Consider the following 19265-nt stretch of genomic DNA (forward strand, 5'->3'; position numbering starts at 1 on the left):
TCTGCCGCACAATGAGAGAGGGTCCCCGGAGACTCGGCTCGGGAGTCAACATGTGAATAGCCAAGAGTTAGCGCCCCAACCGGCCCCTCTTTTCCTTTTTATCACCTGCAAATTCAGCAACCATAAATCTGTTTCCACACCAATGCTACTGCACAGAAGCACCAGAGAGGCCCATAAACAAGAAATGATGTTTGGTGTCTTGGGATGGTTTGGTCATTGATGGTCCCTCGGGTGTCATACTCTATTCTCGGAACAATTACTGTCAGGGAGTTGTGATGTTTTCCTTCTGTTGTGATGGGCAGTTGTGGTTGCTGGCCATTTATGAACCATGTTGATTTGCAAAGAAACAAGTTAGAACATCTCACCCTTTGTACACCGGCGGTTTGGGTTAGTTGTGTGACACAATATTATATTGGCTCTTCCTTCCACTGTAATAGGCTTTGAGGCATCTGGTGACTTTCGAGGGTTAATGAGGGAGGAGGAGACTCAGGGCCATCAAAAGGACACTGACCACAGGCTTCAATGTGACCTGACCCTCCTTACCGTAACGTCTCTGTCAATAAAACGCAGCATGAGGAAAACCTCTGATTAATCGATTGACGTCCTGCTTCTTATTCACAGACGATAAGCAGCAGCACCCAGTGTTCCTGATTTTGTTTCCACTGTAACACCTCCATGAGACAAGAGCTGAATATCCATTTCCCTTTAATCAATTCACAATTTATTCCCCTCCCTCTTCCAATCTCCCTTCCATTTATTATGCATTATTCGCCCTTTTTAAACGATTTTCTACTAACCGTCTCATCTAATTTGGTATTCGGATATGGTTAGCGCTGTTAGCTCAATTAATACAATGACATGTCCTAAATGCATTCTCTCCACAACTCAAGTGACAAGAGGACACTGAACATTTCACATCTTTGCAAACAGGGTCATACATGCACGCCAAGGTAGATCCAAACCTTTAGGATTTATTTAATCAGGCTGTGTGAATGGATAAAAACGACAAAGCAGGCTCAATCTTCTACAGGACTGTGCTTTATTTTAGTCTAAGCAGAATATAATGAACTAGAGAACTACAGAGTTCAGGAGCACTATGGGAGATATCACCCCGAATCAGGGAAACGGACCCGAGCCAACGCTAATTCAAATTACATCTCTGTTTCAAAACAAAAAGAAAACAATAACTCAGTTTGTTCAAGTCAAATAATAAGAGTAATGGTTCTTTCATTCATTGTGAATATAAATACCTAAAAAATATTATGATAAACAAATTTTGCATGAAAACAAATGAAGAGGATGAAATTAGATAGTGAAGCTGGGAATGTAATGATTCATGATACAAAGATCAATGGTGCAAAATTACCTATGACTAAATGTGAATTTTTTAAAGGCTCTCATTGAATGCTTGATTGGAGCAAACCGCTCAGTTAGCTGAGTTTGTTTACATTTTGGTCCTTGTAACCAATGGAAAAGGAGGTGGATGACCACGTCCTCGTTTGTGTCAGAATGGGCTTGAGGCAAAACTGACTCTGGCGAAGTGTTTGTCTTCATAACAGATTTTTGACCTTTGAAGATAGAGCATTTGGCATTCCCAGAATACAGTGTGTCCGACCACTGTTCACAGGTAGTACTGTCAGAGAGAACAGGCTGGGTTTAAGGCAGAATTCCCTCCTCAGATTAACAAATCAACCTGACTGTCTACTGTTGGTACAAAGTCCTCAGTGGATTAAGTCACATTAGATAACAAACTGTGGAAGAAACTTCCCATAAGTAAGAACAAAGAAGATGAAAATCAGAGATATGTCAATGATTACCACCAACCCTTCAAACAAAAAAAAATAAACGAGCAAACATAAAGAAAGAAAGAAAGAAAGAAAGAAAGAAAAACACAATTATATAAAGAGAGGAACATTACAGGAATCCATCCATGGCTTTAAGACAATGAGATATGACAGCATAGGTCTCAAAACCAGTCTGGCTGCAAAGTTTGATATTTTTTGTCTTTTGTCTTTTTCTCAAAACAACAAAAGGCCTCAAATAAGATTCTTTATTAACATGCAATGCTGATTCATTTGAACTCAGTTGTGCAATGGACTCATTTTTTCTGAATCCACACGACCAGTACCATCAATCAACCTTTTACAGTGCAGTTTGTTAATTCTTGGATTGATTTAAGAGCATTCAGTGGCAATATCTCTTTGAACTTGCCCATCCACGAGGGATTTCATACAGGGTTTGTGCAGCCCAAAAAAAAAAAAAAAGTAAAGGAAAAATGATCAAAGCATATCCGAATAAACCTCATGACAATGGGTCTATCCCAGCTTCAGCAGATAATAACAAAACAAAAGAGAGAAACTAAAGAACCATTTACCAACATGAGTATAAAATCCCATTTTTGAACATCAGTGCTTCACTATACAAGAAATAAAATCATTTTATCTTCTGTTTTTGATAAATTATTTCATAGGTTCCTTCTCTTAGTTTCACTGAAATATATTAACTATTCTTTTAATTTTTTTTTTTTTAAACGTTTGAACATGATCTATTGTACGGCCTATAAAGAAGGTTTAACAGAATTGAAAAATAAGCTATATTGTATGTACAGAAGTAACGCAGCTGTGTGGTCAGGAGAGCAGTGGCAGATTGGGTCAAGCAGGCAGGGGGTTCTGCTGGGTTCTACAATAACTGCTGTCTTGTTTGTCCCCTTCTTCCAATCTCGGCCTAACCATGTATGTGTAATTTCAACCATGTGTATTAAATGTTTGATTCCAAAATGGTTTTATGTACATGTTGAACAAACTTGTTACCTGGAGTTAAATTTTGTAAAACTAGCTTCTTTAAATGTCTTAAAGCCCAAACATTCACCTCCAAAGAATGTGAAAAAGTGTGGTGGTGGTGGCTGATGCTTTTTCTTTTTTCTTTTTTTTTTTTTTTTTTTTTTTTTTTTTTTTTTGCCGCACTGTCAAGCGGTAAGCATGCAGATGGATGAACTCCACTGTCACTGTCATATCTGTTCATCAGCCTCAATTGGACTAATCCAATTACCGCACAGGCGATCCTTCTTCTGTCAGAAAAATCATGACATGTCGGCGTACACAGAATCTTAATTAACGGATCACTTCGGGGCTGTGGCTTAGGTTTGACACAAAGTCAAATACTCTCTAAGCCGTGGTCCAACGCTTAGGGTTGTAGGATGCATGTTCACAGCCCAAACGTAAGGGGCTTAAAAGGACTAAAACTCTCCTAGATCCCTGCACTGCTGTGGATACATTTTATAGTGACATCATTGTCCCACAGAGTTGGGCTTCTCAACACAAGCTGCTATACAACCTTCCTCTGTTTTTGTATTTTGTAGGCTATTTACATTAAGGAATAAAAAAAGTCTTTGTCTTCATTACGTTCAGCCATTTTGTTAAGCATAATTGCACACCTCCAGCAATTCACTGTGCGTTGTTAGGTGGACGATGGCATCTTTTTCTTTTTTTTTTTTTTTTTTTTTTTTTTACTGTTGGAATTGGATGATGATACTGTAAATCCAAAGCACGGGTTAGGTGGTTCTTCAGCCCTTCTGCTGGCTCAGCACTCCCCGGGATGGGATGCGATCTTACAGCTCCCACTCACATCGCATTTGTGATTCTGCTCGACCTCCCTCAGGATCAGGGGTAAGGCAAAGGCTCTGAACCTCTCCACTAATCATGACATCATAGCGCCTGATGCCCTGAGTATTGGGAGCGATTTTGTGGAGTTTCAGTTTAGCACACAGCACCCCCCGCCACCCAGTGCCTATTTCCACCTCCAACTTTTTCCATACGAAATCCCATTTCCACAGCAAAACCCTTTCTGCGCTAAAGTGAGATGACGGAAAAGCTCTCTCCCAAAGCAGCTATTAAATGAGAGGCATTAATTTCTTCCCTCCTGTCCAACAGGTTCCTTTAATTATCTCTCCACTTTCAGTCAATTACATTTCACTTCCTTTCCTTGACAATCACTGCTATTTTAGGGTGAGTGTTATGCACCCAGGGGGTTGGAGATTCGTAGACATGCTCGAGCAGTTCTCTGCTCGGCCCTGCCATTGGCTGGGGCTCTTTAAGGAAACATGCTTCTCCCGAGGACTGACCTTGTGAGCTGTGGTGTAGTGGCAAGTATGGAAATGGGTATACTATGTATACACCACCCGGTTTTTCATTTAATGATACAAGGTCAGAGTGGGTACATGCATCAGTGGCAGAGGAGCAAGTGGTCTGACTGCTTATTGAAAAAGAACTCACTATACTTTCAGTCATATTCTCATAACTAATTACATTGATTCTAATTTCCTTGGGGTAAAATGCCAAGTTATGCTTTTGCTTTGTAAATTTGAGGGCAAATATCAAATAACAGTTTGGCAACAGCTTGGTGAGTGCCTGCTGGGTCGACATTTGTCATTGCTCTTAGAGGTGAAACATTGCCTGGACTATAAACCAGACCAGACCGGAGCTGGGAGCACGGCAGGCACAGACTTATGTCAATAAAGGAGGGAATGAGAAAATCTAAAACCAACAAACTTTTTTTCTCTTGTTTTGGTTGTTCCAGAGTTATTTCTTTTTTTCTTTTTTATGCACGTCACTTCAGTAACATCCTACCTGGGATCTAAAAGTAATGAGAGCACCCTTGTTAAAAGTTTTGAAACGCTGACTTCATGTTGCCTAATTTAACCCTGGCATCTCAGAGATGCTACACGAACACTGCACTGTTAGCTTAGGAGACAGCAGGATACTAGGCTAGGCTGGACTTTGGCTCACTGGGGACTCGACCCGCCATTAGCAGTGGGAACTAGTACAGCATCTGGTGTGAGACAGAGAAGATCAGTAGAGGCATTCGAGGTTCATGTTCAGCCTGACGGAGCCTCACTTGCAGAGCGTACTCTAAAGCTGGCCGAGACAAGCCCGGGAAATTTAATTGCTCATGGAACATTAGATTTGCTGCCATTGAGTAGTTCAGCGTCATATGAATAATGAGCACAAACAGCCTGCAGATCATGGCGTACTTCACCTGCTTCACATCAATTCATGAAGCTTCTGCATCTAACGTCCGATTGAGGGCTGAGGAAGGAGGGCTGGGTTTTTTTATTATTTTCTTTTTTTACCTTACATGTATTTGAAGCTGTCTTTAAAAAGCTGTCATTTTGACGGGCATTATTCTGACTCTGAGGAACTACTGTGCTTCACAAATATTATTTCAGTGTTGAACAATACTGTGCTTTGCAGGTGTCCCAGCAGGGATACAAGCAAGAAAAAGAAAGAAATGTGGAACAAGTTATTTTGTAAAAAAAAAAAAAGAAAAAAAGAAAAGAATAAAAAACGCCCTCTGTAGAGACTGTTGAGACATAATTATGTGCTGAAATAAGAAGCACAATAACATAGGCCTCACAGCAGCTGCTTCTACAAAATTGAGGATTTCCAGTAAAATTGTTGGTTTTGACCCAATTCTGAGCAACTATTGCTGAAACGTTCGAGGTAAAGTAAAAAACAAAACAAAAAATAGTTTTTATACATTTTACCATCCATCTTTCTCTTTTTAATTTTTGGCAATGTCAATCTACCCTCAATATTAAGAAAGTTTTATCCCACATCCTCCTTCGCTTCTTCGGGTAAATTTGGCAGTATTATTGGTGCCAGGTCAGCTGTCAGCAGCCTTGCCAGCGAGTAGGCACAAACATAATTCTCTCTAATCTTCCTTCTGTCATCCATGTGCATGCAGGGGACCATCTCTCCCGTCATTTGGTCCAAGTGATTATCCCAGAGATTTTTCACTTGGTTGCTGCTAATGTATAGAGGCTGGTGATTATAGTTTGATTAGAAGGAAAGGTGAAATAGCATGTCTAATGCGGTGCAGGAGATAATTGAAGGGTAGTGAGCACAGACATTAGCCAGGTTCGAAAATGGTGTTCCGAGGCGTGAGCCGCTGAACAACCGGGCCGAGGTTTGGAAAGGCATGGCTGCTCTTAGGACGAGCGGGAACGAGAGGGGGCACATGGCATGCTGATATCACGGGCTCAAACCCAAGACCTTCTCCTTATTTAAATGACAAGACAATGGCGATACAATAAAGAGGCTGGAATCTGCTAGCACGTTTTATCACTCCCTCCTTCAGGTCTGCTTTTCTCCCTATAAAGAGAGGGAGAGGGAAGGAACAGCAAGGAGAAGAGTCTCAGTAGTGAACAGGAACTGGTTGGACTGGAGCTTAAGGTACAAAACTCCAGTCCCGTTCAATCACTTCTTTTTAAAGCATATAGCACAAATACATAGTGTTTGTCACCAGGGGCTTGGCAACTGCTTCTCATTTTATCGATTAAATAATTGGGCATCATCCTAGAAGCATCAGTTTAAAGGATCTCGATGTGATGTCTGGTTGTTGACTTCCTCTCTTCACCTCCACTCCGTCTCTCCCTCTTGCCCAGCCCGGCCTCTTACCGCCAACTGTCAGTACTCAAAGGGCTGGTGTAGGGATGTGAGCTGGTGTTTCGACAGAGAAAACTGGGGAGTAAACTGAAACGGCATTGCTCCTCCCTCTAGACTCATTCCAAACATATTGATCTGCTTTTAGAAAAGAGCCTGCATCCAGAGCTCTAAAACAGTCAAAATAAAGGCTACAGGACTCTAAATCAAGACATGACAGTACTGGAGTGCTTTACTCTGTCCTGCCTGGCGTCAGTGTCAGAGAGGCTACAGGCGAGCTGAATGATGGTTAAAAGTGACTGTTAGATCTAATTTAGATATAGTTTGTTTAAGCTGTGTGTGTGTGTGTGTGTGTGTGTGTGTGTGTGTGTGTGTGTGTGTGTGTGTGTGTGTGTGTGTGTGTGTGTGTGTGCGTTTTGTTTTTTCCCATAGGCTCTATGTATAATATATGAGGAAAGCAGGTCAGGGAACATGTTACCAGTGGAATTTACATTACATTTGACAGAGCTAAATGAGCACTAAAAGCCTGCACTCCTTTGCCATCAATACAGTAAATTGAGTTTGTCTTCAGATAAATGTTTGTTTGTATCTGCCAAGAGACAAGGTGCCATTTTTCTCAATCTGGAGTTCTGTAGCATCTCCAGTGGACACACATATCCTTGGCATGTTGCTTATATAAGTCCTGGTTGTTTACAGCGGTCATACTTTTTTTTTTTTTTTTTTTTTTTTTTTTTTTTTTTTTGTTGAAGGATTTCCAATGCCATAAGGGCCAATTCCTTTATACACTGAGTTCATTCTGCTGGCAGTTTCAGTAGCTGTCGCCTCACTCCTCATCCTCTTTTGCTCCCCTCATGATCATGCTTGTGTCCATCTCTCTTTATAGAACCATCTTCTTTTAACAATTTGTGGCTTCATAATTCACACCCCATGTTGCAATACAAAAGGTCAAGAAAAAAAAAAAAACAGGGAAAAAACAGAAGACACACCCCATGTCCATTTTGCTTGGTCTTTACAGTGGATTGTCGCTTGAACACAAAGGCCAGTGAGAAGCCTTAAACGTCTGCACCCTGTCCAGCACAGACATTAGTAAGTTCAGTCTTTTTTTTTTTTCTCTCTTGTCATTCTTTTTTTCCCATCCAGAACAGTCTGTTCATAGCTGTCAGAGAGTGCAGTGACTTGTACATTATGATGAGCGAGATATCCAGTGGCTGATACCTTTAACATCCAGGAGAAAGAGACGCGTTGCTCACAGGGGCAGATGAATGTTTCCTTTTTTCCCCCCTCTTTTTCCCCCCTTTTCATTACGACTTCAAGTATTTTTTTTAAACAACAGCAAAAGTTAGCAAATCTACATTTTTTTTTTCTAGTCTACTTTACTATTCTACAACCTGGTGCTAAATCAGCATCCAGAGCAAAAGATCAGCCCCTATACTACGATTCCATGTCTTTTTTTTATACATTATTTCCATTTTCTTTTATTCGTACTTACAGTAGGCCACTGGATATTGATTTAATGATTTTTTTTTTACTACGAGTAAATTGTAATACTTGCAGCTACAAGGTATGAGTTTTTAAATATATATTTATATATTTATATATTTATATTCTTTTAAAAAGCGTTTAGTCCTTTGGTCCCTATTTCCTAAGGAATGATGCATGTAAATTATCCTGGATTCTCCTCTTGTCTCCTCTTCTTCTTCTTCTTCTTCTTCTTCTTTTCGTTTTCCTCTTCGATCCAGAGCTTGCCCTGTCACAGAGCACAACACCTGTGTAGGCACAAAAACCAAAATGGCAGCAGGCTGGTGTGTGTGTTTGTGTGTATGTGTGTGTGCGTGCACACGCGTGTGTTTGCTTCAGTACTTGAGTTGGCATTTGCACGTATTTATACATGTACAAAGTAGATTTTTTTTTTTCATTTTTCATTTGTTTTGTTTTTTTAGGTGTAGCATCTTTAAATGTGTATGATTTGTTTGTTATGTGTGTGTTTATGTGTGTTTATCTATATCCTGTGTCAGTATGCATGCTTTGAGCATAATGAGTCTATAAAGGTTTTTTTTCCCATCATGTCTAAAAAACAGCAGCAAAAAGTTGGTCTCTGCAAAAAATCTTCTTCCACAGACGCCAAAGCAAAACAGGGAAAAAAGAGGCATTTGCGAAGAAAGAAAAAAAATTAAATAAAAATTAAAAAACAGAAAAGAAAAAAAACAACAACTCTGGGATCCTTCTCTCAGTCACCCAATCTTTCAGCGGGTTTTCCAGCAGGATCAAGGGACCACCCTTCCTTCATGATATGTAGCAGAGCAAGAAGTCTTTGTACTTTTACTGCACTTGTGGAAATAAGGTGTTGTGGCCCTTCATCCTGTGACACAGAGAGAGCGAGAGGGGGAGAAAGAGAGAAGGGAGAATAAGGAGAGCGATTCAGTGAGGCTGCGGCAAACATGCTCAGGGTTGCTGGTTCCTGGTTATCACACAGACTGACAGGCACAGCCAACAGCATGAGAAACAGACGGGGAGGAGAAAAAAAAAAAAGAGGAGTGTGTCAATCAAAACCAGAAATAAGTGGGCAAGAGGTGGGGTGGGAGATTTGTGTTTTAACCATATGGAACAGACATCTACACTGTGACAGCACTAATCCAAGGAAGGCCTAATTTAAACTGACTACATCTCCCTGCATGAAAAAAAACAAAAAAATACAGCTGAATGGTGCCTGAGATGTTGCCGTCATTCATCTTATTGTTAATTCATTACAAACAAAATACCAAAAAAACAAGAAGGAAACATAAAGAAAACAGGACAAGTGTGTGTGCGAGTGTTAAAATTGTGTAATGATTATAATGACAGAAAAACTGATGGTGGTCCAATATGAAAAAAAAGAGATACATATTTCAAGAAATAACCTCTAATTAGGATCCCATGAAAAACCAAGCTAGCGTCTCCCCTGCCTTTGTGTTGACTTGATATGCTATACTGTTGCTAAATGTGTTTGTGCTGTCGATCTGTGGGTATGAAAGATCTAGTTTACAGCCTATCATCTCTAATATGTTGTGAGCTATGACGTGGGTGAAGAAAGGCTACAAAATCACAGCAAATCACTCTCTGGAAGTGAACATGAAAGGGTCTGACTTTGTCACGAGAACACGCGCCCCAAATGCTCTTTGTTCTACCTTTCCATTCCTGTAAATGAGCTTGTTACCATTTCATAATAGATCTGCCTTTTTAGATGTAGGAGCAGAGATTTTAACTTGTTTTTTATGTGTGCTAAAGGGAGCCCAGCCATTAGCAGCATAAAGCACTAACAGTCCCCGATTACAGATGTTCTCTTTTATAAGCCACGAGCGACTCTCGCTATACATCTAACACAAAGCAGAAGAAACACACAGTGGCTTTAAAATAGATCTTTCTTTTTTTTCCCTCCAAGTAAACAGCATCTTTGAAAACATCAAAACTACTTCACCCTCCAACTTTGTCAAATAATAAAGAATTTATTTAATTTTTTTTTTTCACAAGCTTTTTGTCTCAGCATCATGCCCTCCCCCAACCATACCACCACCTACTTAGATGGCTCCATAAAAGACACCTGGCAGTTAAGAGGCATAGTTGAGGCCAGAAAGACCTTATCCCTCCCGGCTTGCCTGGCTAGACACCCCCCTGAGTTCATTGGAGAGACTATTGGAGGGGAGAGTCACCTGCAGGGCTTGTGAGAGAACAGGGCAGAACGAGTTCGATGAAAACGGCTAACTCTTATCAGGGTTTGGCCCGGAGGGATAGAAACAAACTCACTCGCAAAGAGAAGACCTTTATCACTGGGAATCTGTACGCTGCCTTTTCGCTTTTACACACAGAATTTTTATTACAGAATTTCTGAATAACAATTATCTCAAGTACATGCAGCAAAAACAAAAAGAGCTAATTTATCTGGAGGCATAATCCTACTAAAATATACAACAAGAGGCAGCAGCAAATACTCATCCCAGGTGTTTGTATTTTGTTCTATTTCTGCACCCTGCTTACACATCTCTGTGTACAGTATGGCTGTGTGGTGGACGGATTCTAGCCATGTGGGTCTACAGCGCTGCCTGCAGCTCTGCTATCACAGTGTAATTGGTTTGCACCCTCATAAATAAATAAATGGGAAGTGATTCTCATGTTAGGCAAACAAAACAATCTTGCAGAAGTACTCCCTGTGCAGATGGAATCCACGGAGAAGTGGAGTGTCAACATTTGCCTGTGCTCTCTGCGTGAACGGTGGAGATTTAATTGGCTACACAAACATAGGGTCATCTTGGCCATCTCTCAACTAAACAGCTGTCGATCGGGGGGAGGAAAAGGTCCTTTTTGCAAAGAATCAGACTTTCATAAGAGAGGAAAAATAATAAAAAATAAATCATAGTTTGCTTGAAAAAACACTGTTGATGTGAATGTGAAGAAATAGAGAAATAGAAAAATGCAGTACATCCATACACATGAACCCCACAAGAAAAAGTAAAACATCACAAGGGCACACAGTACAATAGCACAAAGGGTTAAAGGCCACTTCCAGTTATAATCAACCAACCAGTCAGCACGTGAGTTACATTATATACAACAAGTACCAGCCAAGAAAGGCATCGGTTTACTGCACTCCACAAACTGCCAATATACAATATAAAGTATATATATAGATATATATAAAAGGAGGGCAGAATATAAAGAGATAGAGTTTAGAGATATCAATCAACGCCACGTCATGCAACGCAGTCACAGTCCCACCACATGACGTCATCCAAAAGAAAATGACACCATGGGTTCAACTTACAGCTGTGGGAACTTGGCCCCATGACAGGTGTAGGGGGGGTGTGGCTATAGCGGAGAAAGGCCACCTCAAACTGTGATGGGCCATGTCAGGTTGCCAGGTTGGTGGGGGTGCAAAAGAAGGAAAGAAACAGTGGGATTTTCTTTTCCTTAAGTCAGAATTCAAAGCACCCTTTCCATATTTGTTCCACACTCTCACTTTATTCTGCCTGACAAATCAAATGAGGTTATTATGGTTATTACCATAAAACTGAAAAAAAAATTGACAAGTAAAACAGAAATAACAGAATAAATAATCTTCAACACAGCACAAAAAAAGGCCTTTTCTTGTGCCTCAATGTGGTGGTGGAATATTCTCAGGCTGACAACATTTGCAGGTTAAAAGGTTGAATTGATGTTTTTATATTCACAAAGATAACCCTTAAGGCAGAAATGCATATTTCAGAAACTTGTCCTGTCTACAGTAATTGGATTTGCCTTGCATTGTTTGCTATGAGGGTGGCCGTACAGTGAGTGCTTCAGCTTTTTTGCATTAAGTTTATCTTTAATACACCGAACGCAATTTCAGAGTAGCAGGGCTCCTGAGACCAGCAGAAGAGAATGCTGTCTGATCGTGTTTTTAATTCAACTTCAAAGTGAAATTGTCAGTATTAAAGAGAAAAAAAAGGGGGCCTCTGAAGTTATCTACATATTGAAGTTTTTACCTAAGGAACACACACAAAAATTTGTCATTCAAGTTTCATCAAAGTTTTTCATCGTTAGAATATAGTTGAATTTAGAAAATTAAACAGTTGCTGCTTAACTTTACTTATTCTAGTCTGTTGCTCAAGAGCTCAGTGTACTGTCTGCCACAATACAAGGCAATACATGAAAAAAGGAAAACAAATCTTAAAAGTAGATTGGTTAAATCTTTAAAACACACCTTTATATAAGATCCCTCATGGTTTTTAAGAATCTGTGAACTTAGAGCTGTGATACAGAGCTGGCTTCAGAATCCCCGGTAGCAGATTTTTCCTTCAGTGTTTTCATGGGATTGCTCTTTGTTTTGGTCTATTGGTTTTCCTTAACTCAACAACAGAAATGGTGTAATAACAGAGGAAAAACACAGAGATGGATTGAATCAGACCAGAGACGAAAGAGGACATGAAAAAAAACACACGCGCGCACACACATGCAACGACACGCACACACACGTACATACACGCATGCACACACACACACGCACACGCACACACACACACCTTCTGATAAAGTGGCAGAATGTTATTGTGAGAAATGTCTGTGCTTGGAGACATTCTGAGTACATCTCAATGACTGTGCTGTCATTCAGTGCTGTTGCAGGATATTCTCCATTTGTCCCTTATTGATGTGCTGAATCAAAATCACAACCCCCCGCTTCTCTTCTCAGGGTGTCTGCTTTGAAAGCTTCTCTTCAATTAGCAGGACAGAGCTCTATTCAAATGCTATCAGGCAAGGGATAAAGGGAGCATCTATCATTTATATGGCATACTACCTTCCATTAATGCCATCTTGTGGCTTTTAAAGAGTCAAGTCTAAAACAAACAAATGGTAGGACCATGCTGTTATTTATGGAGGAATATAATCCAGGCTTATGTTATTGTAATGAAAAGTTGTCTAGCCAATTGGGTGAAGAGAGCATGCATCTGTATTATTTTCGCACCGGCAGCTGCACTTTGTGACAGATGGGCGATGATTCTTTGAATCAAGCCTGACACGGTGAAATTAGTCTTTATTGAGGGATGGTGCTACTTTAAGTAAACTATCTTTTTATTATTTTGCATGAAAGCTCTGACTTTTTAAGTGCCTAAAGAAGGAACAGCTGAATACAGAAGAGATCTGGCTGCAGATATACTTTCAGCGCATGTAGGTAACCATACATCTGCAAGATCTCTTGTTGTCTCTACTTGGTGAGTGCATACTTCATTAAAACCAGCCTCATTAGAAAGTTAAAAGAAGATATTTATCCACATTTACCCACTCAAGATAAGCTTGATTTCAGTAGGTTTATATTTTGACAAATTCTATCGTAAATTGTTCAGTGTTAAATTAACTCTGTTGCTGTGGATGTGTAAACACTGGCATAGTTTTTAATTAACATTTATATATCCTTTGAATGCTTGCCCCAGAGCCACACAGCAAATTTTCCAATGATCATTTTATATTGGCAATTTTACAGCATAAGGTGTTAAAATATAATTTAATAATATTTTTAAAAAAATTCCAGTGTACATTATATTAACTAATTTCATTTATTTGCATGAGGAAATTCTTAAAGGTTATAGGTAATTAAAATGAGATATGAGGATGTGTATTAATGGATAACACAAGAACAAATGTCAAATAAATGTCCTCATGTGAAAAAAAGTCCAAATCAGAATAACAAAGTTAAAATAACAAAACCAACATATTTCTTTGCTGTTTTTTTTTTGTTTTTGTTTTTTTTTTGGGGGGGGGGGTGCAAACAAAGAATGACAGGACATGAAAGTGGTCTATGATTGTTTTAGTTGAGAACAGACTGGTGAAGCATCACTTGAACTAACCAAATGGTGCTTACTGGAGTTGGTGCTGTTTTCCATCACTATACAAGCCACTGCAGTTTTGCAGTTTATGGGGTGAGTAAGTGCTTTTCCATTAAGCATCCTTTTTGTTTATTTATTTTTTTGAGCACAGAATTTTCTTTCAAACATCCTGCATTTACTCGACATGCTCATCAGTAGTCTTGTAAAAAAGTTGTTATACTATAAATCTACTCTGTATTATTGTGCATCTCCTCCATGAATTTTCCCATAAGTAAAAGCTCTACTGAAAGGGGCCCTTTGGATTTTGCTAAGCGGCTGACAGAAATGTAATGCTGAGCTATTATAGGAAAGAAACTGTTGCAATCTGGTTTTATAAATTTGTAACTTAAAAACTTGTATCGATTCTCAACGCCGTCATCCTCAGTAGACGGGTAATTATGCACAGCTGGGTATTGATGATGTCATCAGTTTGCACTGGAGTATCATGCACGTACAAATTAGCTTTCAAACCCCAGAAGAAATAAAAACAATTCAGTTGAGCAGGGACAACCTGACACAAATCTCAAGAGGCTGAGTTTGTCAAGAGGGGCAATGCAATCCGAAAGCAAGTGGCCTGACACTTTCACAGCAGATATATAAAATAGATAAATAATTAAAAAAAAAAAAAAAAAAAAAAAAAAACTTGTGGGGACAGAGTCAGTGATTACAGAACTGGAATTTTCACTTTTCCTGTAGTGGACCAGGTCAAGGTAATTTGTGCATTTTGTAATTTTATTAATCTGTCATATTTATAGAGTAGAGAATAAATGGTGGATGATGGGTTCTGTTCATTGAAGGTGTTTGGGCATGACTTGGAAGTTGATGCAGTGAATTTCCCTCTTTTTCGTAACCACACTGATCAACTCCCTGGAAACTGAACTCGAAGAAGTTGCTGTTTGTCTTCAAAAAATTCATGGAAGAAAAATACCCTCGCAAATGAATGAAATGCCTGAGAAATCCAAATTGTATTAAGTTATTAAGGATTTAATACACACTTTATTTTGTGAAATTGCCATTACTCTAATAAAAGACTAAAAGGTAATTAAAGCTGAAGACATCTTACCCAGGTTTGAAATTGAAAGAATATTCCTCATTTGTGCATAAAGGTTAAATTGAGATTTGAGGCAATTCACATACTGTAGCAATAAAACCAGTAACTAAGTTATGAAGTAGCAAAGTGGACAGTTTGATTTTTAACAGGCATGGAATGACATATGTAAGATATGGTGTTTTATGGCGTGGGTGCCACTATACCTGGGTATGGACAGCAGACGAGTCAGTAAGGTCGGTTGGCATCCTTTGGCCGCTTTAGCTGCACCTTCAGCCTCTTCATGCCTATCTGAAACCCGTTCATGGCCTGGATAGCGGCTTGAGCGCTGGACGGGTTATCAAAACTCACAAAGCCTGAGACAAGAACACAGAATGGGAGAGCGAGATGGGGGCAGAGAAAAATGGGAAAATGGAGAAGAAAATAAAAAAAGGAACAACACATAAAGGGAGAAGAATGGGGGAGAGATGAGAAAGAAACAGGAAGAGGAGAAGGAAAGAGATGGGGAGAAAAAGACAGGCGAGGTGAAAGAAAAAAGAGGGGAGAAAAAGACCCTTTTTAACTCTCAACAATGACACAACAATAGCTCTTTGTTTTGTCTTTTCAGCAGATTAATTGAAAATCTCTGAATTAAAAAGATTACATAAAATACCACAAAGGCTAATAACATAGATATTAAAAATCAAACGAAGAAGAGCTATTAGAAACCGGGAGTTTAACTTGAACAGAGAACAAAAAAACATGAAGGTGTTCAAAGATTAGAGAGGGAAAAAAAGAAAAAAAAGAAAGGAGTGTCATGTTGTGTGTAGATTTTTTAGAGCAAAGCAGTGTCTGTAAATGTTACCTGACTGTTTGAGCCATGAAAGAGTGGCAGGGCTGCGTGCGTGCATGTGTGTGTGCGCGTGTGTGAAAGTGTATTTTCATGTACGTGTGTGACTGAGCGTGTATCTAAGTAAAGAGTAAAGGGCATGGGGGTCGTGACGAGATGCTAGGAGCAAGGTGTGTAGGACGGAGGTGCCTGCTGCTCTGAGTTATCACCTGGGTGTCGAGGCGGAATGAGCCCACAGCTTTCCACACCGGGACTCCTTGCCTTCTCTTATCAGACACCTCTGTGATTGACGGCCCAAATTTTCCGCCTGCCAGCTGATTTGATCACACTGCTATGGGTCCAATTTAATTTGGGGGGAGAGGGCAGGCTTTTGTCAGTGCGGGTGAGATAAGGCTGCTGCTTTTACAAACCCTTTAAACAAACTGAGCAGGGAAGGACCTGTCAGTTGGCAGTGATCCCCCTCCCAATCCTACAAACACACACAGACACACACACACACTCACGCTACCCCTGGCTTTAATGAATCTCCATACCTCACATTTACATCCACATGCCAAGAAGGTGATAGGATGCTGGGGGTCAAAGTACAGAGGAAGAGGAGAGGACAAAGAATGCGCTGCAAACTTTAAGCGCTTGAATCCATGTGTATAAAGATAAAAGCAGAATAAGATATTTGAGCACGTTTCCGGCTTCAGCTGTTTTCTCCAGACAAAGTAACTGGCTGATGTTTCATATCTTTGATGCCGCACTGACTGTGTGGAGCTGTGCAACTCAATACTACAAACGCTACTGGTGTTTTGAGGTATGGCCCTCACCGCCACCATCCATATCAGCAGAATGTCTGTACGCATTGTAATGTTATGCATTTTTAATAGTAAAAAACACACACAAAGTTGCAAAAATTATTGGTTGACAGTGGAGGACCAGGCTGAGTAGCTGAGAAGGCTGCAGCACATAAGTCTCACATTGCCCTACTAAAAAAAAAGAAAAAAAGTAAAGAGTTACTATATCATGATTGTGCTCTTATGCAGTTTGGTACTATGAAAACCCTTTTCTGTACTAATGCAAGAGTGGCTGTAGTGTAGAGGTGAGGCTGGAAAAAGCAATCTCCCTTGCTTTGCTATAACTTTACTATATATTATACTACTACACTACCACTCAACTCCATTTGAACAAGTTAGTCAACCTGCAGCTGACCTGTTAAAGCTTCCTCTTAGAAGTCAGACATAGCCACGGTGAGCTCCTGTGCTGCAAACCTTACAGTTTTAATATCTTTTTAGTTTATTTATTTTGATCATTATTTTATATTGCCAAGTGTTCATGGGAGATTTGCTTGTGCTTCATCGCTGTTAAAGTTTCAAAGTGTAAATCTGAGGATGGTGAATCATTAGAAATGTATTAATGTATAGATGAGTGCTGCTGAACCCGTAGAGGCAACCTTCCCCGACTTAAAGGCTGGAAAGAACAAAAAAAAGCACAACAACTTAAAAAAAAAAAAAAAAAAGTATATCCTGTTTTCAGAAGCCCTTTCAGCGAATTACATTCCCTGGTGTATATTTTTTTTCACCGTATGTAAAAAGCAGAGGGTTTCCTATTTTTTGTGTGTGTCTCTCTTTCTATTCTCAGGAGACCTTTTGAAATTCATTTTCAAGCTAAATCCAGCTTATTCCACTTAACAAGGTGAGCTTTGATCACTTTTAAAAGTCAATATTGAGTGACTAAACGCAGAGGATAAAGACTAATGTTGTTCCCACAGACACCCACGTTAAATTAAACACAGCCAGTGAATGTCTACAGGGTGTGCATTTTTGCCTAATGGATGTTCTATACATTTCAGTGACTTGATAAAGCACAACCCAGTCTAATAACACAATATTTTAATTTAAAAATGAACACATAGTTAAAAAAAAAGAGGTTTCTGTGACCTGTATCACTTGTCATCTTCATTTTTTAAATTGCTTTGGGGTGAAATATTTTCTAAATCTCTCAGATCTTTCTTCATCTCACCTGCACTGTTTAATATCAACACCGTGTCACATATTCATGTCCATTCCATCACAGTGCAAATAAATATACTAAACAGACATCTGTCTGAGTTGACATTGATACATCCCTTAAGAGTATGCTCCAAATCCTACTTCAGAAACACGTCCTTTATAGGAATATGCTTTGAGTGCTCCTCCACTGACCTTTTCATCATATTGAAATGTTCAAGCTTCTCTGTAAACACTCCATCTCACAGAGTGATGTCTGATTATCTCCTCTCAAAATCCCAAAATGTAGTTCACCTGTGCTGCAGAGAAATCAGGCCACAGACGCATAGATGTTTCTGTTGAGACTCAGAGCAGTCATCCTGCCATAGTTGGCAGTCTGCTAAAGGTATTTTATTTAAAATGATCAATCTTAACTAAATATTTAACAATACTTAGATATTATAACATGATGCTTCTTAAAATATAGTGGATAAGTTAACTTTTACACCAACAAATTTGACATTATTAGAGAATGTTTGCTGTATTTAGATGATGGATTTAAGTTCATGTTTTTTAGTTTTTAATTAGAGGGAAAAAAGTGGGTTATCTAAATTAGAATATGGTGGGGGGGGTTTCAAAGGATGCTGGGAAAATTAAAATCTTGGTTAACTAAATACCGTCATACCTACTGGGCTGCTTATATGTTACAGATAATTAACTTGTCATAACTATTTTGTCCATGTTGCCCAGTTTGAATACATACAACAGTGTGAGAGCTAAGCATGTTTCCTTCACACCAGTATGAGCACCGATCAGTCGGTCCATCTATCCATTTTCTACTCCTGTATACTGTGTGTAGATATACACACAGTATATCTGTAAAAGTCTGTGTGTCTTCAATGCCCATTAACCACACCATCAATGCTTAACTCACACATTTTTAAGATGAAGTGTTCCAAGTTCTTGGAGGCCTAATAACTTATCCCCCTTAATGCACAGCATCTTCTGCCTAATTTGTTAATGTCTTACAAAAGAGCCCTGGGGCCTCTGCTATAAAAAGGAGGGAGAAATGATTGGAAAAAAAAAAACCCACAAAAGAATCATGGGTTAAATTGCTGTTTTTCAGCCAAGATCTTAATTACTAGCCGTGGAAAATAAGCCGGTGAGACTGATGAGGTCACCGCCCCTTTGTCCTTCCCCCTTGTTGACTGACGGATAGTGATAACGAGAGGCATATGTTTAGAGGAGAGCACACACAGGGAGAGGAAGAAAGAGACTGTCCTGAGAGGGACAGAGAGAGAGAGAGAGAGACAGACGAGGGAAGAGAGGAAGAGAAAGCCTCATAGACATGCCATGTTGAAGAGAAACTGAAAGAAAGCCAATGCTGGGAGTCTCTCTCTCTGTGCCTGTCTCCTGGGTGTTGCTGTCCAACTGAATCAACAGCAAGGCCCACACCAGTCTATTATTATCTCTTTAAGCCCATGGATTCCACCTGCACCGCCTCCACCCTTGATGAACTGGTTTGCTGTGTGGGAGGCGAGAGAAAAGTAGGGGAGGGGTGGCGGGATGCTGCTGGGTTGCCCGGCTGGAGGATTGGGGTGGGCG

The 19265-nt window shown here is 39.8% G+C and overlaps 1 protein-coding gene across 2 annotated transcripts in view; it reads right to left on the reverse strand.

Annotated features, from left to right (window-relative positions):
• Nucleotides 1-1020: 1020 nt before the first annotated feature.
• celf6 (CUGBP Elav-like family member 6) overlaps nucleotides 1021-19265 on the reverse strand; it is a 139573-nt gene continuing 121328 nt past the window's right edge. For both annotated transcript variants that reach the window (XM_023399257.2, XM_087172003.1), the window contains exons 12-13: nucleotides 15065-15214; nucleotides 1021-8799 (exon numbers count right to left, since the gene is read on the reverse strand). In XM_023399257.2, the coding sequence (XP_023255025.1) occupies nucleotides 15087-15214 (128 nt within the window). In that variant the 3' untranslated portion in view covers nucleotides 1021-8799; nucleotides 15065-15086. The remainder of the gene's footprint in view (nucleotides 8800-15064; nucleotides 15215-19265) is intronic.

This window comes from Seriola lalandi, unplaced genomic scaffold (genome assembly GCF_002814215.2).
Source record: "Seriola lalandi dorsalis isolate HSWRI2012SDOR001 ecotype SW California unplaced genomic scaffold, Sedor1 jcf7180002051108, whole genome shotgun sequence".
Lineage (NCBI taxonomy): Eukaryota > Metazoa > Chordata > Actinopteri > Carangiformes > Carangidae > Seriola > Seriola lalandi.